Consider the following 27,363-nt stretch of genomic DNA (forward strand, 5'->3'; position numbering starts at 1 on the left):
TAGAAGTTGCTTTCATAAACCAAATAACCCAATTGCATAACAAACTAAAGTTCAGTTTCTTCTCCTGGAGGTGTTTTGTTGAACCAATAATGGTGAATTAATATTTCCATTCTGTACTTCATGTTTACCTCCCATTTCTCAAAGCAATAACAGAGGAGAGTTTTGGAGCCTGAAAGAAGAGGCTCAAAGGTGCTCGTACTTGTGGTGGGTGCTACGAAGTCTTCAGTATGAGGAACAGCTGCCCAAGTGCTTTGAAGACAGGTAGGTTTTTCTTAGTAATCCAGGAAGAGCAGACAAGCTATGGTGATCAGAGCTGGGGGAGAGACTGCACTTGCAGTGGCAACAATTTAGGCAGGGATAGCCATTATCTCTGGGGTTTCCAACATCTCCCCTGGGAACCCATTGGGAAGCAAAAGACCTAATGTGACAGCAAGAAGATGTGGGCCTCCCCTCCTGATGCGTTCCCACAGTACCCCCAGCCAGCTCCAAAACACTAAGAAAAGTCAGCTCAAAGTGATTGAGTACTGCTGCTGCTTTCAGCAGTATCAAACAAAGTGCCCATTCGTGACTAGTAGAGACAAAGTGGCATGGCTCTTGAGGGACATTTCCGTTGTTCTTTTCAATATTGACAGATGTCCAGTAAAGACGACTGGGCAGAGATCATGAGTTGGAACCCCAGCCAAGTTCTTCCACCCTTCAACCAAGGGCACCAAGGCCAACTATAATTCCTGTAATGGCATCAAATCTGCCTCACCATGAATATAGAACATAAGCAGTTTGACAAACACTATTTCATTGCTCATTGGGGTGGTGCCTGCTGCTGAGATAACAGGATTAAAATAGATGGCTGTTTGATGACTGGCATGGACATGAAGGGCCGAAGGGCTTCTTTCTTTACTGTAAAAACTCTCTAATCTGTAAATGATATATCTAACACTAACAAATAAACACCTTTATGTTACCTTTCTGATATCTTCTATTTCTTGTTCTTTATATCTGAATAATCCCTTGAAGCGGATAGTCTCTCCTTCCGCATCCATTAGCCGTGCCTTAAGTTCATTGCATTTTTCCTGCAGATTGCGTTCTGAGCGTTCCAGTTCCCTCAGTTCAGATTCATATTTGTGACGAACATGCTTAATCCTGCAAAAAGTACATTTTATACATATAGGCTTGTAGTGCCTGTTTCACTTGGTTTAAAGCAATAGCAGTTTGAGTGTAGTTTCAGAAATTAGGATGCATTAGGGAGAGAGGCACCATTTGCAGGTGACAATTACATCCCTTATGTTCAGTACAAAGTGCTAAATTGGGAGAGGGCTAATTACAACAGTATTAGGCAGGAACTGGAAAAACTGGATTGAGGCAGCTGTTTGAAAGTAAATCCAAATCTAACGTGTGGGAGTTTTTTAAAAAGCCATTTGACAAGAGTTCAGGACCAGCATGTTAGATTTGGATTTACTTTCAAATGGGATGACAGGTAAGGATGGCAAAGTATAGGAACCTTGGGTGATGAGAGATGTTTAGTTAAAAAGAAGAAAGCAAAGGTAAGATTTAGGAAAGAGGAATCAAACAAGGCCCTTCAGGAGTATAAAGGAAGCAGAAAAGACCTTAAAGAAATTAGGAGGGCTAGAAGGGGCCTTGACATGCCCTTGGCAAATACAGGTTGTTCTGCTATAACGCAACAGTTGTGTTCTTCTGCAACATTGTGCTATAGAAAATTGCACTGTGGAAAACTGCTATAGAAAATCGCACTGTAGAAAATCACTAATAAAAAAAATCGCTATACCCATTCAGTAAAAATTTCCCATTATCTAAACAATGTTCATAATTCATCAATTGCATTATAGCCAATTTGCGCAGATGAAATGCGCATTATAGCAGGACAACCTCTAGGATTAAGGAGAATCCCAAGCCATTTTATAATAGGAAGGATTTAGATGGAGATGGGCCAAATGCTGGCAAATGGGACTAGATTTATTTAGGACATCTAGTCAGCATAGACAAAAGGTCCGTTTCCATGTTGTACATCTCTATGACTCAATGACGTATATTAGGAGCTAGAATGGAACAAGGGAAAGGATAGAGGTAAAAACAATAACTGCAGATGCTGAAAACCAAATACTGGATTAGTAGTGCTGGAAGAGCACAGCAGTTCAGGCAGCATCCAAGGAGCAGGTCCACTCAAATACAAAATATAGAATATTTACGAGGAGCCACAAGAAATGGGTGAGGTTCTTAATAAGTATTTCACATCGGTATTTCCTAAAGAGAAAGACATGGATGATGTTAAGTTTGGAGAGGGGTTGTTGATACTGTAATGCATGTCAATATTAAGAAGGAAGTGGGGTTGGGTCTTGAAAAACATTAAGGTAGGTAAGTCCCAGGGCCGAGGGATCTATGCCAGGATACTGAAAAAGGCAAGGGAGAAGATTGCTGAGGCCATGACAGAGATCTCTGTATCCTCTTTAGCCAAAGGCAAGGCCCTAGAAGACAACAAGAAGGACAACAAGAATAATCAGGATTATAGAGCCTTACATTAATGGTAGGGAAATTATTGAAGATTCTGAGGGGTAAGATTTACTTGCATTTGAAGAATAGTCAGTCAGGGATAGTCAGCCTGGCTTTATGAAAGGGGGGGGGGGGGGGAGCCTTGCCTCACAAACTTGACTGAGTTTTTTGAGGAAATGACAAAGATGACTGATGACGGTAAGGGAGTGGATGTGGTGTACATGGACTTTAGCAAGGCCTTTGATAAAGTCCCTCATGGTAGGCCAGTCCAGACGGTCAATGGAATGGAATCCATGGTGATTTGGCAGGTTGAATACAACATTGTCTTGTCATAGAAGATAGAGTGTAGTTGTGGAGTGATATTTTTTCCAACTGGAGATCTGTGACCAGTGGCTTTCCACAAAGATCAAGTGCTGAGACCTCTGTTGTTTGCAATATATATAAATTATTTGGATGGAAATGTTGGTGGCCTGATTAGTAAGTTTGCAGATGACACAAAAATTGGTGGAGTTGGACATAGTGAGGAAGGATATCAGAGGATGCAGCAGGATACAGACAGTTGGAAGGGTTGGCAAAGAAATTGCAGATGGAGTTTAATCTGTACAAGAGTGAGGTTATGCATTTTGAGAAGTCAAGTGTGAGGAAACTATAAAGTATAAGTAAATGGCTAGACTCTTATGAGCACTAACATACAGAGGATCTTGGGAGTCCAAGTCCATAGTTTCCTGGAAGTGGCAACACAAGTGGATAAGGTGGTAAAGACCACAAGATATCGGAGTGGAAGGAAGGCCATTTGGCCCATCGAATCCACTCCACCATTTAATCATGGCTGATGTGTGTTTCAATTTCACTGACCTGCACTCTGCCCGTAGCCCTTAATTCCTTGCAAAATCAAGAATTTATCAATCTCTGCCTTGAAGACACCCAACATCCCAGCCTCTACTGTGCTCCGTGGCAATGAATTCCACAGGCCCACCACTCTCTGGCTGAAGAAATGTCTCCTCATTTCCGTTCTAAACTGACCCCATCTAATTTTAAGGCTGCACCCACAGTTCCTAGTCTCCCTGCCTAACAGAAACAACTTCCCAGCATCCACCTTTTCTAAGTTATGCATTATCTTGTAAGTTTCTATTAGATCTCCCTTCAACCTTCTAAACTCTAATGAATACAATCCCAGAATCTTCAGCCGATCAACATATGTTAGGTCTACGAATCCAGGGATCATCCATGTGAATCTTCGCTGGACACGCTCCAGTGCCAGTCGGTCCTTCCTGAAGTGTGGGGCCCAAATTTGGACACATTATTCTAAATGGGGCCTAACTAGAGCTTTATAAAGTCTCAGAAGCACATCACTGCTTTTATATTCCAATCCTCTTGAAATCAATGAGAACATTATATTTGCTTTCTTAACCACGGACTCAACCTGCAAGTCAACCTTTAGAGAATCCTGGACCAGCACTTCCAGATCCCTTTGTACTTTGGCTTTATGAATTTTCTCACCATTTAAAAAATAGTCCATGCCTGTATTCTTTTCACCAAAATGCAAGACCTTGCACTTGCTCATGTTGAATTTCATCAGCCATTTCTTGGACCACTCTCCTAAACTGTCTAAATCTTTCTGAGCCTCCCAACCTCCCTAGTATTAACTGTCTGTCTGCCTAACTTCATATCATCAGCAAACTTCGCCAGAATGCCCCCAATCCCTTCATCAATATCATTATTATACAAAGTGAACAGCTACAGTCCCAACACTGAATCCTGCAGGACACCACTAGTCACCAGCTGCAATTCCCAAAAAGAATCGTTAATCCCAACTCTCTGCCTTCTGTCAGACAGCCAATTCTCAATCCATACCAGTAGCTCACCTCTGAACCATGGGCCCTCACCTTACTAAGCAGCCTCCCATGAGGCACCTTATCAAAGACCTTTTGGAAGTCTAGATAGATTACATCCACTGGGTTTCCCTGGTCTAACCTACTTGTTACCTCTTCAAAGAATTCTAACAGGTTTGTCAGGCATGGCCTCCCTTTACTAAATCCAAGCTGACTTGTTCTAATCCGATCCTGCACTTCCAAGAATTTACAAATTTCATCCTTAATGATGGATTCTAGAATTTTATCTCCAACCTATAGGCTAATCAGCCTATAATATTCCATCTTTTGTCTTGATCCTTTCTTGAACAAAGGGGGTTACAACAGCAATTTTCCAATCATCTGGGACTTTCTCTGACTCCAGTGAGTTTTGAAAGATTACAACCAACGCCTCCACTATTTACTCCGCCACTTCCGTCAGAACTCTAGGATGTAGCCCATAGGGGCCAAGAGATTTATCAAGTTTCAGATCTTTTTGATTTTCTAGTCCTTGCTGTTTTGTAATGGCTACCATACTCAACTCTTCCCCTTGACTTGCCTTAATTGTTGGAATATTACTCATGTCTTCCCCTGTGAAGACTGACACAAAATACTTATTAATTTCTTCAGCTATTTCCTTATCTCCCAGCACTAGCCTTCAAGTATCAATTTGGAGTGGCCCAATTTCTCTCGTTTGTTTCTTATACATTGAAAGAAACCTTTACTATCATTTCTAATATTACTGGCTAGCTTACCTTCATATTTGATCCTCTCCTTCCTTACTTCTCGCTTTGTTATCCTCTAATAGTTTTTGTAGTCTTCCCAGTGCTCTTGGCCACTTTATAGGCTCTCTCTTTTTCTTTGATACAATTCCTGACTTCCTTTGTCAGCCATGGCTGTTTCACCCCTCCCTGGATAATCTTTCTTTTCCTTGGGATGAACCTCTGTACTGTGTCCTCAATTATACCCAGAAACTCCTGCCATTGTTGCTCAACTGTCTTCCCCACTAGGCTCTGCGTCCAATCGATTTTCGTCAGTTCTTCTCTCGTGCCCTTTATTTAACTGTAACACCATTACATCGAATTTTGCCTTCTCTCTTTCAAACTGCAGACTGAACTTTGCCATATTATGATCGCTGCCTCCTAAGTGTTCCCTTACTTTAAAGCTCTTTTATAAAGTCTGGCTCATTACATAGAACTAAGTCCAGAATAGCCTGCTCCCTTGTGGGCTCCATCACACGCTGTTCCAAAAAGTCATCCTGTAAGCATTCCATGATTTCCCTTTCTTTGGATCCACCAGCAACATTATTCACCCAATCCACCTGCATATTGAAGTCCCCCATGATCACCGTGCCCGTGCCTTTCTGACATGTTCTATCTATTGAGGATTGAGCCCTCCACTACCACCTGAAGGAGCGTCGCTGCAAAAGCTAGCGTGCTTCCAATTAAACCTGTTGGACTATAACCTGGTGTTGTGTGATTTTTAACTTTGTACACCCCAGTCCAACACCGGCATCTCCAAATCATATCTATTTCCTGATACATCTTGCATCCCTGGTCCTGACCACTGCTGGGGGGTCTGTACATAACTCCCATTATTTTTTTTTGCCTTTGTGGCTCCTCAACTCCACCAACAGGAAATGAGGGGAGGTGGTGTTACCAAGGAGAGAGGAACATTGGGGGATGAAAGAGATAGGATTGTGGGTCATTGGGTGAGTAGAACAGGGTCTGTCACTTGGGCATGGAGAGGTCCCCCCAGCAGATGGAGTTCAAGAAAGAGGAAGATTGCTCTGTTTCAGCAGGACATTGGGGAATCTCCACATCACGTGACCCTATGTCATTCAGTGCCATAGATTTAATGCCATTCTTAACTAACAAGGCAACCCTGCCCCTTCTACCAGTCTCCCTGTCTTTTTGATAAGTTGCAAATCCTCGAATGTTTAACTGCCAGTCCTGAATCCCCTGCAATCACTTCTCTGTGATGCCTATCACATCTTAATCATTCACGATGATTTGTGCCATTAATTCATCTGTTTTGTTATTAAATACTACGAGCATTTAGATAAAGAACCTTAATGCTAATTTTCTTATCCTCATGATTTCCAACATCTCTAGTAATATGTCCTGAGTTATCATTCTTTTTTGCTTCATTCCTAGCCTGCTTTGAACTTAAGCAGCAGGTTAGCATGTGTGCAGGGTTTATCTTTCTACTTGACTCCATACTCCCTGTTGCTTTCCCTTTCCCTTCACCCTGACTCACAAGTTTAAAGTCTTAGTGACCACCCGATTTATCTTTTTCACCAGAACACTGGCTCCAGTTCGGTTCAGGTGGACACCTGTCTCATCGGTACAGATCCCCCGTTACAAAACTGATGCCAATGTCCCATGAAATGGAATCCTTCTTTCCCACACCAACCTCTTAGCAATGTGTTTACTTCCCTAATTTTCTTATCCATATGCCAATTAGCATGTGGCTTGGGTAGTAATCTAGAGATTATGAACCTTGAGGACCTGTTCTTCAATTTCCTTCCTAGAGCTTGATAATCCCCAAACAGGTCCTCCTTCCTAGCCTTGCCTATGATGTTAGTGCCAACGTGGACCACAACAGCTGGATTCCACACCCCCCCCCCTCTCCCCTTCCAGTGTGCATGTGTGCGTGTGCTGGAAAGAAGGCATACAGCATAATTGCCTTTGCTGGTCAGGGCATTGTGTATAAAAGTCGACACATCATGCTGTAACTGTGTAAGACTTTGGTCGGGCTACATTTATGCGCACTTCTGATCTACTATCAGGAGGATGTAGAAGCTTTGGAGAGGGTGAAGAAAAGGTTTACCAGGATGATGCCTCAATTGGAGTGTTTTTGATCTCAGGAGTGTTTGGACAAACCTGGGTTGTTTGCACTCGAGCATCAGATGCTGAGGGGTGTCTTGATAGAAGTGTAAGAAATTGTGAAAGGCATGGATTGGTTGGATAGTTGGGGGTAGTATTGAGGGTGGAAATATCAAAATGAGAGAGAGAGAGAGAGAGAGAGAGAAAGTAAGTGTGTGTCATAGGTTTAGTGAGAGGTGTAAGTTTAATGGAGATGTGCAAGAAAAATGCTTTTACACAGAGGGTAGTAGGCACCTGGAATGCACTGCCAGGGGCGTGTGTAGAATCAGATATGATAGCAAAGTTTAAGAAGCATAGACAGAGGATGCAGAGCATGTGTAGGCAGATGGGACTAATTTAAATTAGCATCGTGGGCTGAAGGATCTGTTCCGGTGCTGTGCTGCTCTCCATACTTCAGATTTTGTCTGCAGTAAAACAGGAAGTTGTGAATACTGGTGAGCAGGCTATGGGGATCCAGAGTATAGTACTGGTGGAGCCTTAGTTCTTGTGCTTACCCAACATAGGAAGTTTATGGACAACAACCACAGGCTGTCGAAGTACACCTTTGAGGATTTAAGTGCATGGACAGCAATTTTCTCTGCTCACTTACACTTTCAAATTGTGCCATTCCTAGTGTAATATCTTTCCATTTTAATCTTCCCATTAAACTGTACTGAACACCATTGGCCATGCTCCTGCACACATCATTATTCCTATTCATTATCCTGAAGATGAAAGTTATCCTCATCACTATCCACGACAATACCAAGGTTTGTGCCATCTACAAACGTTGCAATTTTGTTCCCTACATCTGAAATGTAGACTGTTCATGACTTCTCCTGTCCTGCCCTCATCTTCCCCATCCTCACTGACAATAATATTCACATTATTTGGTTCCTATATCAAAAGAGATGTAAAGTACTGATTTAAACCTTTGCCATAATCTTGCCTCTATATGAAGGACTCTCTTTGGGTTCCAAATAAGTCTGAATTTACTTTAGTGAAAGCCATTATACTTTGTAGGCATAGAAAATGTTTTAGGATTCTGTTTAGTGACAGTTTTTAATATGTTCAAGTAATCTCTCCCTTTTCCTCTATCCCTGCCAACAATATACCGGGATACTAAATGACTCTTGCTCTGACATTTGCCAGAAGTTTCCTTATTCTGTTTTATTTGATTTTTGTTTCTTCTCATATCTAGGGCATATTGATTTTAGATGTTTTACCATACCATTTCAGAGGAATATGCCTAATTTGACCTTCTCTGAACGCCTTCTATAAGTCCATTTCAGCTTTATCCTGCAAACTACCTATTCTAGGAGCTTACCAATGCTAGGACCTTTTCCAAGTTAGTGGAATTTGCTCTTCCCTAGTTGGACATTTTTATCATTGAGAATTTGAAGTCTCTTTTCCAATAATTAATCCAAACAGAATTATGTTGTGAATGACAGACAGTGGTCATTTGTCATACTTCATTTCTGTGAACTCGAACCAACACTGCTTTCTTCGCTGCTAGACTAGGAAGAACTTGATCAAGAAAGCTCTCTCCAGTGACAACATTCAATGCTTCCATTCTCTACTCTTACCACAAAGTTTTCTCAGATTACATTAGAGTAGTAAAATCTATTATTAATACTTTACTTTTGTTACATGCCTTTGAAATTAGCTGAACCTGTTTCGAATAGATTCTGACTACCATTTGAACTTTATGATAAAAGCTTCAGAGATGTAAAACAGCCCCTCTCATCCTCTGAACAAATGGTTTCAGTCCTACAGCCGTCCAATGTATCCCATTTATTTAAAACTACAAAATGAAATTTCATTAACCCTGCCACTTTCCCTCCACTAGCATACTTGAATATTTATAATGTGGAATATTAAGGACCCATTCTTGGCCTTACTTCTCTACTCCATCTCTGTAAATGCAACCTCACAATCTCACATGGCAACTTCTACGTGCAATACCCCAACTTTATTAGTAACCCAGAAAACACTGAAATAAATACAATGTGATACCTCCAATGTCAATTTTGCTATTTTCCTCAATGTGATGACAGAACGTTTTAGTACTATATCTCTCTAATTACACTGTTGTTTATGTCTGTCCTATGATTATGGTGCAGTTCCTTTCTGGTTACCAATCACAAGTTCACCCCTTCCCTCTCAAAATTTGTTCAAACTCTCCCCAATTCTACAATTAAACATTAGAGATGAAATATAGTTATAGACTCTAACAAACAAACTATTCCTCTTTTCAGCCAATCGTTATGTTTACACAGGTGTCCAAACTATTATCTAAATGATCATTTAGACATTCTACTTATGTATTCTGTCTCCATGGTGCACATTCAACCCTGTGTGTTGGATTACAAGTTATACATCTATAAAATGGAGCAAACAAGTTGCACAGGGCAGCTAGATTCTTTACAATTTTAATGTTCAGATATAAGTCTCCTGATGTTATGACATCACTTTTGTTACATGTCATTTTACACAGAACATAGAACATTCCAGCGCAGTACAGGCCCTTCTGCCCCCGATGTTGCGCCAACCTGTGAAATTAATCTGATGCCCATCTAACCTACCATTCCATTATTATCTATATGTATGTCTAATGCCTATTTAAATCCCCTTAACATGGCAAGTCTACTACTGTTGCAGGAAATGCGTTCCACGCTCCTACTACTCTGAGTAAAGAAACTACTCCTGATATCTGTCCTAAATCTATCACCCCTCAATTTAAAGATATGGCCCGTGCTAGCCTTCACCATCTGTGGAAAAACGTCTCATCGTCTGCCCGATCTAACCCTCTGATTATCGTATACATCTCAATTAAGTCACCTCTCAACCTTTCTTCTCTCCAATGAAAACAGCCTCAGTTCCCTCAGCCTTTCCTCATAAGGCCTTCCTTCTATATCAGACAACATCCCAGTAAATCTCCTCTGAACCCTTTTCAAAACTTCCACTTCCTTCCTATAATGCGGTGATCAGAACTGTACGCAACACTCCAGGTGCAGCCTTACCAGTGTCTTGTACAGCTGAAGCATGACCTCATGGCTCCGAAACTCAATCCCCCTACCAATAAATGCCAGCACACCCATATGCCTTCTTAATAACACTATCAACCTCAGTGGCAACTTTCAGGGATTTATATACCCGGACACTGAGGTCTCTCTGTTCATCCACACTTCCAAGAATTTTACCAGTAGCCCAGTACTCTGCATTCCTGTTACTTCTTCTGAAGTGAACTACCTCACACTTTTCTGTTAAACTCCATTTGCCACTTCTCTGCCCAGCCCAGCATCTTATCTATGTCCCTCTGTAACCCACAACGTCCTTCGGCACTATCCACAACTCTGCCTACCTGAGTGTCATCTGCAAATTTACTAACCCATCCTTCTATGCCCTCATCTAAGCCATTTATAAAAATGACAAACAGCAGTACACCCAAAACGGATCCTTGAGGCTCACCATTGGTAACTGAGCTCCAGGATGAACATTTCCCATCAACTACCACTTTGTCTTCTTTCAGCTAGCCAATTTCTGATCCAAACCACGAAATCACCCTTAATCCCAAAACTCCATACTTTGTGCAAAGGTTGCGTGTGGAGCCTTATCAAACGCCTTACTGAAGTCCATATACACCAAATCAACCGCTTTACCTTCATCCACTGGTTTTGTCACCACCTCAAAGAACTCAATAAGGTTAGTGAGGCATGACCTACCCTTCACAAAACCGTGCTGACTATCCCTAATCAAATTATTCCTTTCCAGATGATTATAAATCCTATCTCTTACAACCTTTTCCAAAACTTTACCCATAACCAAAGTAAGGTTCAGTGGTCTATCATTATCGGGGTTGTCTCTACTCCCTTTCTTGAACAAGGGAACAACATTTGCTAAACCTCCAGTCTTCTAGTACTATTCCTATGGTCAATGACGACATAAAGCCAAGGGTTTGACAATCTCCTCCCTGGCTTCCCAGAGAATCCTAGGATAAATGCCATCTGGCCCAGGGGTCTATTTTCAGATTTTCCAAAATTGCTAAAACATTGTCTTTGCCATTTGGAATCCCATCTAATCTAGTAATTTGAAATATTAGTTTCAGTTTCTTTGTACAAGAGCACAGTGAATTTCTTTTAGGATACAGATTCTTGCAAGAAGAAATTCTGAAAACGTTCTCACGTATTCTCTGCCACCCTCTCACACTCCTGCTTAGAAACTCTGACTTCCTCCTCCAGACGTTGGATAACAAGCTCGATCTCCTTATCTCGTCCTTTGCGGACCTCTTCTTTTAACCCCCGCTCGTGGGTAAGCAACCACGCCTCCTAAAGAAGAAAGGAAATGGCTCAACCTAAAAGCAAGGACTATTTGAAGACTAATTGGGTAATTCCAACCCTGAAGGTTACTTTTCCAAAGCAAGTTGGTAGCATGAAGTACTGCACTACAAATTAAAGTGCCACATATCAGACATACCAGAAAATTTGCAATCCATACAGTAACAGGGATAGTGATAGCAAGGATATAAAGTTGGTTTACTGACGGAATTACTGTTTTGCAGACTGGTGCAGGTATATAATGGGGTTTCCTCAGAATTAATATTGTGATTATAGTTCTTCTTGACCTACATTAATAATTTAGACTTGACAAATTTCAAATTTGCAGATAACGCAAAACTTGGGAGGGTCAGTGAACTGCTGGCCAAGAATCCATGGGCAGACTAGTGGAATGGGCAAAAACTTGGCAAATGAAATTGAAAGCATACATAAATGAAGTGATTATTTTTGGTAAAGTGAAAAGGACAGATAATATAACTGTGAATGATAAGTACGCAGGAGAAGGGGGTTAATGTGTACCAATTGAAAAAGGTGGCAGGGCAGGTTCAGAAACCATTAACAAAGCAGATAGAATTTTGGGTTGAATAAATGAGGACAGAGTACAAAAGCAAAATAGTAATAATGAGCCATTATAAAATATCATTAGTGCATCAGATGAAGTCAAAGTCCAAGCATCTGAAGGATGCCAAGGCATTGTGGAGGGTCCAGAAAGGATTTATCAGAAGGCACTGAGGATAAGAAGCTTCAGTTATATGCATAGACTGGCATAGTTAGGGTTATTTTTCCTAAAGAAGCTAACCATTTTCACACAACAATTGAATTCCACTGTCTGAAAATTTGGCAGAAATACATGCAATTATAGTTTCCATAAAAGCAAAAGGATAATTGTTTCAAAAGAAAATTGCAGAACTATGAAAAAATGGCCCGAAACAAACAAAATGGACTCAATAGCTTCCTGTTTTGTTGTTACCGTTCTATGATTCTAACTATGTAACCACAAGTGGTCAAAACCAACATTTCTAAAATAACAGAAATTGCTGGAAAAGCAGAGCAGATCTGGCATCATCTGTGGAAGGGTCACTGGTTTCTCTTCACAAATGCTGTTTCTGTTCCTGATTTACAACATCTGCAGCTCTTTTCGTTTTTATTTTTAAGATAACATTTCTGAATCAGAGGTATTTTTGGAATTTACCCAAAAAACTAAGTGCACAGATATCCAATATCATTAATTTAAAATAGTTATTATTCCAATATTGTATTTAATTGGGGTTAGTTTGTCTTTACCATCTAACACATTCAACATAATCTTTCCTTCAGATTAACAAGAGATATGAATGGCATTTATTAATTGATTCTGGATAATTTGTAAATTGATTTTTTTAATACTTTAATTTACATTTCATTTTATTTACTAATCTAGGGCTACATTACCTAAACTAATTCAAGTATCTCAATGAAAATTAACCACTTTTACATTCTAAAGTTTAAGCTTCTCTAATTTTCCTTATAGCTTAGAGGAAAATCAGTGGAATCAGTCATTATTCTTTCATTCTGAACATGTGGTTTTTCTTCAGTCAAATGACTAAAATAGCCAATCAATCACGCATTAAATTTTGAACCACTTCTGTAGACTGATCAGAATTGCTGAAGCACATTCTTTCGACAATGAAAATACTATGTCTACTATCATTCTCATGTCTTTTTCTACATCTTTATGTGTTCTTTCTATTGTATACCTATGGGGATTTAACATTGCAAAAGGGAGACAAGAAACTGAATTAACCAGTTTGGAGTTGCACCTCTGCCCCCAATCTGTGAGGAGACCTGCCCTACAGAGCTGCTGGCCAATTCAGGTAGTTGACGAAGATGAAGAGGCAACAGATCCTGGAGTTCCAAGTAAATCTGGAAGTTTGGTCAGATCTGCATGGCAGACCTTAGCAAAGGGAAGGAGTTGTGTTTTAGAGCACAGAGGAAAGGATAAAGGGAGGGGTATGATCTTGCAAGATATCCTCTTGATGAACTTACAGGAGCATTCCTACTTCCACAGCAGCTTAACATGTCTCCAACTTCCGCAGCCACACGTAAAATAGTGGCTGAGGCAGAATGAGGTCCTTCAGCAGCCATTGATTGGTCATTTATGGACTTCAAAAGGCCCACAAGTGGGCCAGATGCCTGATATGTTGCCCACCTTAATATGGCGCACAGGTTGCGACTGGTTGGAAGGGAGCAGGTAAGTTACTTGCTTTATGTCACAAACTCCACAACTCACTTTCAAAGAAAAAACGAAGTAACTTCAAATGTCGGAATCAGAAAAAAAACCTGAAATTGCTGGAAAAGCTCAACAGGTCAGGAGTGTCTGTGGAGAGAAATCAAAGTTGACATTTTGGGTTCAGTGACAGTTCCAGCAATTTCTGTTTTTATTCCACCTTCAAATACATCATTTGAGAGCTGTAAAATTCATCCTAATGATCTATCTAATTCAAACTAACTGCTGTAATGGTTTTCCTACTTGTCTTTCTTACTGTCAAACTTTGAGGGACATTTATTGGCATTTACAACCTAAATTGCTCTGCCGAGTTTATTTTGCGGTTTCGTCTGTCTACAGTTGTTTATGGTATCACTATCTACAAGCCTTCAAAATCCAAGTAATGCAACATTTAATTGCTCTTTGCAAAACAAATTCTCTGACTACTTTACTGCAAACAAATGGAACACATGTTGTAAGCTGAAAGATAATTAAAATTACCTGTTTCTTCATGTAATTTTCTTCCCAGGCCTGTTTTTCAATGTCTAGTCTTTCCTTCAATGATTGAATTTCTGCCTGATCAAGTAGAGGAATGAAAAAGAAACAAAACATTAACAGTTCTTTCAGCCAAAACCAAAGGCAAGATTAAGATCCCAAATTAACTCAGTAAAATACGAGCACAGTATTGAAAAAATGTCCTCTGTCCACCAACTCCCAGGAGTTTAGCTCATTAAACAGTGAGTAGCAGGCATGGAAAGTTCCAAGGTAATTTCCCAGTTTGTATTGAACTGACTTATACCTGCTAGAGCAATGGCACAACTAATATCAGTACTTCAAGTTAGAGAGAGGGAGTAAAATTAAGCAGAGTTCATGCTGTGATGATCCTGGACAAATGAGCAGCCTTTGGAAAATACTGGTTACTATCAAACATGCCATTTATTCTACTTGTCGGGCCTGGAGGGGCAGTCCCCTTTGGGCTTCAGCATTAGAAGGGTCGCAGCAAACTACATTTCAATTTTATTTAATAATCTAGGGCTACATTATCTGCACTGATAGATTATATACACCATACCCCAATTAAAGCTGTTCTTTTTAGGCAAGAGACACTTTAGGTGCCATGATAAATTGTAAATAGGTGTGGCATGTGCACAATGTTTCCAGCCTGCAGCAGAGACTAGCAATCTAACCACAGAAACACGTTCTTGAATCTGAAGTAGGCCATTTACTGTATGTGACAACAGACAATATAATCCACTGTAGGACACTGGAGTTACAGTGAGACATTTTGACTTCTGCTGTGGCTCTTTTCAACAAGTTTCGCTTTTATGGACATCAAAACAGCATGGGTTGGTGAGTGCCATTCCGTACAACTGAAACAGTGTAGTATTGCTTCCCTTTGCATGGTACTCCTGAAAAGGAGAGTGTGCTGTTAAATTTACCTAGTGTTTTGGTGACCGCTGCAAATGCCTTAGTTTCCGAGGAAATTAAAATCTCAAAATTTCAGACCAATCAGTTCCAGCAATAGAAAATACTATATCCCATCTGGGAACATGGAGACTTAGGAGCAGGAATGAGTCCATGGCTCCTCAAATCTGCTCTGCCCTTCAATAAAATCATGGATTGTGGCCTCAGCTTCACTTTCCTGTCTGCCCTCTATAATCCTCGATGCCCTTGTCCAGTAAGAATCTAACTGACTCAGCCCTAAATAAACTCAGTAACCCAGCCTTCACTGTTTTCTCTTCTTCCCCATCTTCAGTAGGAGACATCCTGTTTTTAAACTACATAAGACCATAAAGATGCATGTGCAGAAGTAAGCCATTCAGTCCACTGTGTCTGCTCCATCATTCAATGAGATCATAGCTGATCTGATAATCCTCAACTCCACGTTCCTGCCTTTTCCCCCCAGCCTTATTGATTGAAGCTCTGCTCAACCCTGAATATACTTAATGACCCTCAGCAGCCCTCTGAGAATAAGAATTCTACTGATTCACTCCCTCAGAGAAGAAATTCCTCTTCAATTCTGTTTTAAATATGCAATCCGTTCTTCTGAGATTATGCGCTCTGCTCCCAAACAATCCCACAAGAAGGAGCAAAAATTCCTCATCTACCCTGCCAAGTCCCTTAAGACACCTACATTCCTATTCCCCCCCCCTAGAAATATCCACACAGTATCCACTTTATTAAGTCTCCTCTGAATCCTGTATGTTTCAGTGAGATCACCCAACGTTTTCCTAAGCTTTGATTGGTATTGGCCCAACCTATTCAATCTTTCCTCATAAGTCATTCATTTGACTCATAAGGAATGAGTCAAATGAAATTCTTCTGAACAATTTCTAATGTAATATGCAATTGTGTCCTTTGTCCAATAAGGAGACCAAATTATACATAATATTCCAGATTAAATGATAGAATCCCTATAGTGTGAAAGCAGGCCATTCAGACCATTGAGTACAGAGCAACCTCAGGCGACTGACTGTGTGGAGTTTGCACGTTCTCCCCGTGTCTGCGTGGGTTTCCTCCGGGTGCTCCGGTTTCCTCCCACAGTCCAAAGATGTGCAGGCCAGGTGAATTGGCCATGCTAAATTGCCCATAGTGTTATGTAAGGGGTAAATGTAAATGTAGATGTAGGGGTATGGGTGGGTTACGCTTCGGCGGGGCGGTGTGGGCTTGTTGGGCCGAAGGGCCTGTTTCCACACTGTAAGTAATCTAATCTAATCTAATCTAATCTAAACCTTCCAAACAGCATCCCACCCTGACCCATCCTCCTTCCCTATTCCTGAAAGCCTGCATCTCTCATGGCTGGCCCATCTAGCCTACACATCCCAGGACACTATGATGACTTAGCGTGGCCAATTCACCTAACCTGCACATCTTTGGGCTATGGGAGGAGCAGGGAACTTTGGGGGGGCGGGGTGGGGGGAAGGAGGAGCCATGCAGACATTGAAAGAATGTGCAAACTCCACACACAGAGACAGTCACCCGAGGGTAGAATTGAATCTGGTGCTGTAAAGCAACAATGCTAGCCACTGAGCCACTGTTGGTCACCATGACTGGTCTCACCAAGGCTCTGCATAGCTGCAGCAAAATGCCCCTCCTTTTATTTTTCATACCTCTTGCAATAAGTAACAATATTCCACACGATTCCTTATCACTTGTACCTGCACACTGACTTCCTGAGATTCATGTACCAGGATACCCAGATCAGTCTATAGCCCCAGGTTCTGCAATCTCTCTCCATTTAAATAATATATTGTTATTCTGTTCTTCCTCTTAAAGCAGACAAGATCATGCTTTCATTCGTCATATTGTAAGTAATCTAATCTAATCTAAACAAATTGCATCTTTGCCAAATTGTTGCCAACTCACTTAACCTACTTCCATGCCTCTGTAAGTGGTTTATCTCTCCTTGACAATCCTGGTGCCATTGCCAAACATAGCTACCATGTGTCATTGACATACACTGCAGCAAGCTCAATCTCTGATCCTTGTCGCATTCCACTAGTTACACCTTATAAATGAAAAAATGACTCATTTTATCCCTAATGTCTTCTTCCTGTTAGCTATCAATCTTTCTCATGTTAATATGTTACTCCCTACACCTTTGACCTGCTATTTTGTTCAAATGCCTATTGGAAATGCAAGTATGCGAAACCTCCAGGTTGCCATTTATCCACTTACAAAATAAGGACAAATTTTCCTGCAAATGTACTTTTTCATAAATTCAGTAAAGCTAGACTATATTTCTCAGATGCATAATAGATACAGAGTGAAGAAAAATTACAATGTTCTAAAATTAAACAAAAACATTATAGTTCAAAAGATTGATAACTTGTGGTTTAGCTTTACAAGTTTACACAGTAAGTTGCTAGGCTAAACAAAACAAGTTCGGCCATAGATTCACTACAACAAAACAGAAAATGCATGAGAAAGTCAGCAGGTTTGACAGAACCTGAAGAGACAGAAACAAAGTTATTGTTTGACTCTTCATCAAAACAGATTCACTATCTGGTTTGTGTTAATCTTAACATTGGTGCTAAATGATTCTGTTATGGGCTCACCACACCAGGATCAAGGAGGAAAAAATTAGGTCTCTCATTCCTGCTTGTGATCCAATTATCTCTGCTGGCAGTACATCGTGGAAGCATTACAGCACAGGCCTTTTTTAAAACTGCTTGCGGGACAAGAACGCTGCTTGAGAAGATTTATGAATCACTGCATGCGATGTGTTCAAGCACACACTGTTTTTACAAAAAGTGTTCCAGAATTTAGAGCCAGTGATAGTAAAGGAATGGCAACACATTACCAAGGCATGATGTTGTGTGACTGGGAGGATAATTTGTGGTGGTGTTTCCATGTGTCTCCTGGCCATTTTTTTAAAAGAGGTGGAGGTGGCGAATTTGGAAGCACCAGAGTCCTGAGATTACATTACGAGGAGAGATTGGCATAAACTATACTTGTATTAGAAGACAACTGGTGATTTGAATGAATAGATTAATTTGGATGTTTTTTTTGATGTTAGCGCATTTTACAGAGAGAAAAACAGTAAAATACAATGAAAAACCTTTCCACTATCACCACAATCTGGCACCATTTTGAATAGTTTTAAGAATAAGAAGAAAAAAAGAAATATTTTGCTTAAAGAGAATCCATCAGTCCTGAGCCAGAGCTGCCATCCCACCTCCAACACCTCACCACCGTCTGCATTGAAGTCACTGCTCTTCAGGCACCATCTTTCATCGCTGGGCCGATTCTCCTTTACTGCTGCCTTGCCACTACTTGAGCTGGACCCACTAATGTCTGTCACTGCTTGGTCCATCTCGCCGATGGCAGTCTGATGCCCTTCTGGTACCACTTTGCTGCTATCAGCACCGGACCCAACCAATGACCAAGTCGCCGATCCTCAGGTGTCATCTTTCGCCATCGGGTCCCACCTCGCCAAAACTGCCTCCACCAAAGTATCAGCCACCAATTCAGATTCCAGTGCCCGCACCGGAAAGATACGTAGGCACTCCCTCACCATTGCCACGAGGTCCACACTCGACCCACTCACCACCGACACAAGGACCATGCTGGGCCCACTCACCATCACCACGAGGTCCACACTCGGCCCACTCACCACTGCCACAAGATCCACACTGGGCCCCCTCATCATCACCATGAGGTTCACAGTGGGCCCACTCACCACCACCACAAGGTCCACACTTAGCCCACTCACCACCGCCATTAGGTCCACACTGGGCCCACTCACCATCACCACAAGGTCGACACTCGGCCCACTCACCACCGCCATGTGGTCCCTGCTGGGTCCACTTACCACCGCCACAAGGTCCACAACGGGCCACCCACACACCACTGCCACAAGGTCCATAGTGGGCCCACTCACCACCGCCACAAGGTCTGCACTGGGCCAACTCACCACCGCCACGAGGTCCGCACTGGGCCCACTCACCACCGCCACAAGGTCTGCACTGGGCCTACTCACCACTGCCACGAGGTCCGCACTGGGCCCACTCATCACCACCACGAGGTCTGCACTGGGCCCACTCACCACCGCCAGGAGGTCCACATTGGGCCCATCCACAACCGCCACGAGGTCTGCACTGGGCCCACCCAGCACCGCCACGAGGACCATGCTGGACCCACCCACCACCGCCACGAAGACCGTGCTGGGCCCACCCACCACCACCACGGGGTCCGCATTGGGCCCATCCACAACCACCACGAGGTCTGCACTGGGCCCATCCACCACCGCCACGAAGACCGTGCTGGGCCCACCCACCACCACCATGAGGACAGGGCAGGGTCCACTCACCACCGCCACAAGGTCTGCACTGGGCCCACCCACCACCGCCACGAGGTCTGCACTGGGCCCACCCACCACCACCATGAGGACAGTGCAGGGTCCACTCACCACCACCAGAACTCAGGAAAAAAGGTATGTAAAAAGTTAATAGGTAGTCGGAGCAGATGAGTCCTGGCTCAGGAGCCCTGCTCTACCATCATCTTAAAGATGTTGAGGTTTGTTTGAGATTTTTAGGAGTTTAAAGGAATTTGAGTAAGTAGAGAGAAAATTTGTCAACTTGCTTGGGAGAGTGTATGTCTAGGAGATGGAATTTTAAAATTAAAACCAGGTCATTTGACAGAGAAGTTAGGAAACACATCTTCACACAAAGGGAAATAACTATTGAAACTGTCTCCCATTGAAAGCAAGTTCGATTGACACATTAATTGTGGTGCTGACTTCTGCTTTACAACAGTGATGTTATCAATTAAATATGAAAAAGTAAACCCATAACTGCATCGACAAATACCAGATTAATGCCATTTACAAGTTCACTGATGATACCACCATAATTGGTCGAATCTCAGACAGCGACGAAACAGAGTAGTGAAGGGAGATGGAAGACCTGGAAAAATGGTGCACTGAGAACAACCTCGCTCTCAATGCCAGCAAAACCAAGGGACTCGTTATTGACTTTTGGCGTGATGTTACTCATGCCCCCTACACATCAACCGCACAGAGGTGGATGGAGAATGTCAAGCTCCTGGGAGTGGTCATCCACAACAAGCTTTCTTGGACTTTTCATGTGGACACACAGGTTACAAAGGCCCAACAACATCTCTTCTTCCTCAGGCAGCTGAGGAAATGTGGCAATGATGGCAAATACCCTTGCCAACTTTTATAGGTGCACCATCAAGAGCATTCCATCTGGATGTATCACTACCTGGTATGGCAACTATACTATTCAAGATCAGAGACAGTTACAGAGAGTGGTGAACTCAGCTGGACAATCACAAAGGCCAACCTCCCATCTATAGAATCCATCTACCAGGCCCGCTGTCAAGGAAAGATCACCAGCATTCTCAAAGATCCATCCCACCCTGGCAATGTTTTTCTACAACTTCAACCGTCGGGGAGAAGGTACAGAGGCCTGCTATTTAACTCTGTGATCTGCCTGTATTGTTTGCAAGACAAAGCTTTTCACTGGGCCTTGGTACACGTGACAATAAATTCAATTCAATTCACAAAATGATGTCTTAAAAGAAATGAAGGATGAAGTTGATACAAGTTATGCTTTTAATCTTTTTGTGCTGCTGTTTATTTTGTGTGCGTCCTCTTCAACTGGAATGGACAAATGTTTTGCTAGATTAGCATATAAAAGAGTCTGAAGCTAAGGTATGTCAATGGTGTTAAAATACAGAGCTGGTTTGAGGGAAGGACTGGGCTGTTTATGCTCCTGTATGTATGAAACATGAAACATGAAACAGGGACAGTGTAACTCTACCATAATGGTCTATTACAACTGCTGATAGTTATATATAAATAACTGCTTTAGGCAATTTTGTAAGAAGCTGTTAGGTACCTGTACAAGCAGAAGTGAGGAGTCAGAAAATTAGTAAGAAGAGAAACAACAAAGATTATGTAACACATCATATGAAAGCATCATTCTAACATTTGACACAATGCTACCTGGTGACGTCTTTCTTGCTCTTCTTTTGCCTTTTCAAATTCCTCTTTTATGGCTTTGGTTACAAGGGAAGAGTTATCCTCCAGCTGTCGTCGCAGCTCATCCAACTCAGCTCGCTGCCTGCGAGTTATAAAAGTTACCAATGTAAAATCTGTGTTTCAAAAGGGCAAAACTATTTCCTACCAATTGCTGTACCATGATACTTAAGTCAACTAAACAAACAGATAATCATTTGCTATGGCATTTATGCCAGCTTTATCTTGAGAGGCCTGGTGAGAATTCTCAACCAGATCTTACCAAACTTGCTCCATTAACTACCTACACCTACCTTTGACATCATACTCATTCAATTCCAGCCCCATCTTACATGCACCATTCCCACAACAACTTACTACTTAATGGATATCCGCCAAAAGACCGGCATTCGCTGCATCCACATCACATTTAAAAGGCTACTGTGCTCCCAGAGGAACATGGGTGATCAGGTGTTTCCTCTCACTGACATAATAATGGCTCAGTAGGCATAAAGCTTCGCTGGCCACAGGGACTAATACTCCAGAGCACAAACAACCCGTTTCTCTCACACTTGTCACTGTTTGATCACTAGACCACAGTTTACCTGTCCTTAGCTACGTCCTGTCTGAATTTCCCCTCTAAGTCATTATCACTTTGTCTGCAATGTCCATAGGAGACCTGCGGCTTGTCATTGGTCAGTAGGAGAAAGTGAGGACTGAAGATGTTGGAGATCAGAGCGAAACGTGAGGCGCTGGAAAAGCACAGCAGGTCAGGCAGCATCCGAGGAGCAGGAGAATCAACATTTCGGGCATAAGCCCTTCATCAAGAATGTGGGGAGTGGGAAAAGGGGAGGCTGCTGAGAGATAAATAGGAGGATGGGGGTGGGGGTGGGGGTGAGGTAGCTGGGAAAGTGATAGGTGGATGGAGGTGGGGGTGATGGTGATAGGTCGGAGGAGAAGGTGGAGCGGATAGGTGGGAAGGAAGATGGATAGGTAGGACAGTTCAAGAGGGCGGTGCCAAGTTGGAGGGTTGGATCTGGGATGAGGTGGGGGGAGGAGAGATGGGGAAACTGGTGAAGTCAACGTAGATGCCATGTGGTTGGAGAGTCCCAAGGCAGAAGCTGAGGTGCTTTTCCTCTAGGCATCAGGTGGCTTGGATTGGGCAGTGGAGGTGGCCCAGGACTTGCATGTCTTTGGCAGAGTTGGAGGGGGAATTGACGTGGTTGGCCACAGGGCAATGGGGTTGTTTGATGTGTGCGTGTGTCCCAGAGGTGTTCCCTGAAACGTTCTGCAAGTTGGTATCCTGTCTCCCCAATGCAGAGGAGACCACATCAAGAGCAACAGACACTGTAGATGAGGTGTTTGGATGTGCAGGAAAATCTCTGCTGGATATGGAAGGATCCTTAGGGGCCTTGGACGGAGGTGAGGGGGTAGGTGGAGACGTAAGTTTTGCATCTCTTGCGGCAGCAAGAGAAGGTGCCAGGAGTGGAGGGGTGGGGGAGGGGTGTGAACTTGACGAGGGAGTCATGGAGGGAATAGTTTGTATGGAATGCCATTAGGGGTGGGGAAGGAAATATATCTCTGGTGGTGGGATCTGATTGTACACGGTGGAAATGGTGGAAGATGATGTGCTGTATCCGGAGATTGGTGGGGTGGAAGATGGGGACTAGTGAGGTTCTATCCTTGTTGCAGTTGGCACGGTTGGGTTCAAGGATAGGAAGTGGCGGAGATGTGTTGGATCACATGGGTGGGGAAGCTGTGGTTCTTTAGGAGGCCATCTGGGATGTCCTGTAGTGGAATTGCTCCTCCTGGGAGCAGATACATTGGAGACAGAGGAATTCAGTGTAAGAGATACCATTTTTACAGAAGGGCAATATCACATACAGACAAGCAATCAGGCAATTCCAAACTTGAGTTTTAAAAACTCAGTGGAGATCAGGAGGAATAACTCAATCTTACTAATTTGCCGTCCCTCCCCTCTGCTTGTACAGGTACTCAATAACTTCTCACAAAATTGCCTAAAAGCACTTATTTATATATAACTGCCAACAGATAAGACCATAGGCAGACCATAAGAAATAGGAGTGGAAGTAAGGCCACTCGGCCAATCGAGTCCACTCCGCCATTCAAATCATGGCTGATGGGCATTTCAACGCCACCTACCCGCAGTCTCCCCGTATCCCTTAATTCCTTGCGAGACTAAGAATTTATCAATCTCTGCCTTGAAAAGATTTAATGTCCCGGCCTCCACAGCATTCCGTGGCAGTAAATTCCACAGGCCCACCACTCTCAGGCTGAAGAAATGTCTCCTCAATTCCTTTTTAAATTGACCCCCTCTAATTCTAAGGCTGTGCTCACGAGTCTTAGTATCCCCGCCTGATGGAAACAATTTCCCAGTGTCCACACTTTCTAAGCCATGCATAATCTTGTAAGTTTCTATTAGATCTTCCCTCAACCTTCTGAACTCTGGATGATCTGGGATTGTATTCATCAATGTAATAGACTACTATTTACTGCCAGCAAAAGCAAATGAGTCGAGACTGTGTTTTGTCCCCACAATGCAAATAAAATCTGGCACAAAGACCAAAAACTATTTTGATTTCCATGAGGATCTGCTGCAGCCAGCTCTCATATATTGGAACTGGGCATCAATGAGATTTAGTCTGACTTCTTGCACCTGACACAATGAGCTTTGATATGCGCAAGATTTCTTCCTCCCAAATCGCCTCATTTTTATCCTTGGAAGACTGCTCCTATTGCCCTAGCTCCTCAGCATCCAGCACATCTCTTCGCTACCTGCTTAAACTGAAGAGTACAGCCCACTAGGATGATGTACCACATGCTCTCCGGGCTACACTGAGGAATCTGCTTAGACCAGTCCAAACAGGGGAACCTCTTCTTCAGCATCCTCTGTTCCACCATGGCCCTGGTTGTAACATGTGCATCAACTTGGTGAATGTGCTGCGCTGGCCAAGTGATCAACTCATTACATTCAAAACGGAGTAACTACTGTGCTCTGACACCCTTTCCATTCCAATAACATCAATAATTCAACTTTACATTACATTCTCTACAGTCTATCGTCATATTTACAGGGCATATGATGAAACATCTCTTGGAAATGATGGAGGTGTCATCAATAGTGATACCTGCTCAGCAATAACCTGCTCAGTAATGCTCAGTTTAAGTTCCATTAGGGTCACCCAGCTCCTGACCTCAATAGAGCCTTATTTCAAACATGGACATAACACTTGAATTCTAGAGGTGAGGTGAGAGTGACAGACCTTGACATTAAGGCCACATTGAACCAAATATCTCATCAAAGAGCCCGACCAAAACTGGAATCAATGGAGATCAGAGGGAAAAATCTCTGCTTGTTGGAGTCATACTGATCAAAAAGGGGACGATCGCTGATTATTGGATCTGGAAGATCGGGATAATATCCAGGCTTGAGCTAACATTCGCCATGAAATACTCCATTCAGGTAAGTTTACCGTCACCAAGTCACCCTTTATTTGTTACACACAGAAAGACCTTGTCACTGAATCAGCTTCCCCCAGAGCCAGCTCTCAAAGTGCGAGGATGTCTGAGAACTCCTCTTTTTTTATTTCATTAAACAATACACAGTTTACAAGACAGTTAACATTAACAGGTGTATATAGAGAAACAGCAATTTTACAAGGGAGAGGAGCAGCAAAGCCAGACCCCAAACCCTACCGTCACACACCCTTTTTCCTCTGTCTCTGAGGACATAGGTCAGTCCTTTTTATTAAAAATAGCACTTCCTGGGGAATTTGAGCATTGGATCAGGTTCCTTTGACTCTGTGGGGTAAAAACAATAACTGCAGATGCTGGAAACCAGATTCTGGATTAGTAGTGCTGGAAGAGCACAGCAGTTCATGCAGCATCCAAGTAGCTTCGAAATCAACGTTTCGGGCAAAAGCCCTTTATCCTGATGAAGGGCTTTTGCCCGAAACGTCGATTTCGAAGCTACTTGGATGCTGCCTGAACTGCTGTGCTCTTCCAGCACCACTAATCCAGAATCCTTTGACTCTGTGTCAGATATGGGTGGTGTGTAATGCCCAGGAACTTGCCCCATGTGCCTGGAGCATCTTGGTCGAAATTCACTTTCTTCTTCCAGCAACAAAGGCATCAATGCAACAAGATCTGCTGTGTCCATCTCAGATTTAGAGGTCTCTTCAACATCTGTCAGAGAGGGAAAACCCACAGGTTCCGATAGCTTTTCCAACTGTTCCAAGGACATGGGTAAGTTTGGCTCCCGCACCATCTGTGAGTTTGCGGTTTTCATATTGTTCACGTACTTATTCAGTACCGTCAATTAGACCCGAGCTTTACACATTACTGAACCTGACCTTGCATCGAACAAGCTTCTTACCCATGCAGGGCCATTTCCATGGTTTCTACAGGGAATTCATCCCCTGTAGTAAACTGTGTCTCTCGCTTGGCTGAGTCCTGCATTTGGCATTGACATTCCAGATGCTATTTCACACTTTCCCCCCTCCCGAGTGTCTGGGAAGATCAAATTTAACTGGTGCAGTCTCCTCCTCATTAGCAACTCTGCTGGAACTATCCCTGTGGTTGGGTGAGGGATGGTCTTCAAATCAAATAGGAACCAGGACAGTTCGGTATCTAATGAAACTGTTGCTGTTTCTTTCAGCTTGCCTTCAAATTTGGACTGCTGTTTCCGCCAGACCATTGGATGATGGATGGTCTCCGTATATGTCATATATCCCACTTTACTTTAGGAAATACTCAAAATTCCCTACTTGTAAATGGTGACCTGTTGTTATCAGTGAGCAACACTTCCTGGAGTCTCTGTTATGCAAAAGATGTGTGCAAGTTTTCTGTCATTCCCATGTTTGACAAATGAACTCTATGAACATTCAACCACTCTGAGTGGGCGTCTATAGTGACTAAGAACACTGACCCCATAAAGGACCTGCATAGTCGATACGTAACTGAGTCTAGGGTTGACCTGGCTATTCCCATAAACGTGCTGGCTGTAAATTTTGTCCTTGTTGGCACTCTGGGCACTGTCACACCAACATGACCATCTAATCCTGGCCATCAGACATAACTTCTCACCAACAGCTTCATTTTGGAAACCCCTGGATGACCCTGGCAGAGTTCAGCCCCTAATTGGCAGCAACCTATGCTTCGGACAATCACTCTTGCTCCCCATAATAATGTGCCATCCTTTACTGTGATCTGTTCTCTGCAGGTCCACAAGGGTTTCAATTCTGGTTGCGATGGGCCCTTTGGTTTCCCCATCACCACCAGCTGTTTCAGTTTTACCAGGATTGGATCTTTCTTCATCCAATATTGTCAGCTGTGATTGGAAGTGTGTCGAGAAAATTTAAAACCATTATGGACTCGTCCAATGGTGGTACCATCGGTGTTGTATCTGCCAGTGGAAGGCAGCTTAGTGCATCTGCATACATCCTTGGCTTCCTGGACGGTGTTCCAACCAGTAATTATAAGCTCTTAGTATTACAGCCCACTGCTGATTTTGGCCTGAGGCTAATGGTACCACTGCCTTGTCCTCTCCAAGTAAACCTAGTAGGGTTTGTGGTCTGTTATTATTACAAATTAATGTCCATAAAGGAATTGGTGGAACTTCCTGACTCTAGATATGACTGCCAAACCTTCCTTTACTATCTGGGCATATTTACCCACTGTATTAGTCCAAGACCTGGATGTATACGCTATTGGGCGTCCCTCTCCATTGGGTCACCTATGAGCTAATACAACCTGATGCCGTGTAGGGAGGTATCGCCATGTCAATCCCAGATCTTGCTTGGGATTATAGTGTGCCTGAGAGAATGTTAGCTGTTTCTTCATTTCCCTGAACGCTATGGCTTGGCTATACAACCATTCCCAAGGCTGACCCTTTTTGGAGCTGATACAAAGGTGCCAGATGGAGACCATGTTGATGTATGAACATTCTGTAATAATTCACCAGCCCAAGGAAAGAGCTAAGCTCTGGTACAGACGTGGAAGCCAGACGCCTTTGGTCGCCCTCACTTTATCTTCCAACGAGTATAACCCGGTCTCA

The 27,363-nt window shown here is 42.8% G+C and overlaps 1 protein-coding gene across 2 annotated transcripts in view; it reads right to left on the reverse strand.

Annotated features, from left to right (window-relative positions):
* Nucleotides 1-27,363, reverse strand: part of cep131 (centrosomal protein 131) — a 134,705-nt gene that overhangs the window by 11,861 nt on the left and 95,481 nt on the right. For both annotated transcript variants that reach the window (XM_072558775.1, XM_072558774.1), the window contains 4 exons: nucleotides 21,276-21,393; nucleotides 14,306-14,380; nucleotides 11,408-11,550; nucleotides 963-1,140 (listed from right to left, as the gene is read on the reverse strand). In XM_072558775.1, the coding sequence (XP_072414876.1) occupies nucleotides 963-1,140; nucleotides 11,408-11,550; nucleotides 14,306-14,380; nucleotides 21,276-21,393 (514 nt within the window). The remainder of the gene's footprint in view (nucleotides 1-962; nucleotides 1,141-11,407; nucleotides 11,551-14,305; nucleotides 14,381-21,275; nucleotides 21,394-27,363) is intronic.

The sequence above is a fragment of the Chiloscyllium punctatum genome, chromosome 39 (genome assembly GCF_047496795.1).
Source record: "Chiloscyllium punctatum isolate Juve2018m chromosome 39, sChiPun1.3, whole genome shotgun sequence".
NCBI classification, from domain to species: Eukaryota; Metazoa; Chordata; class Chondrichthyes; order Orectolobiformes; family Hemiscylliidae; genus Chiloscyllium; species Chiloscyllium punctatum.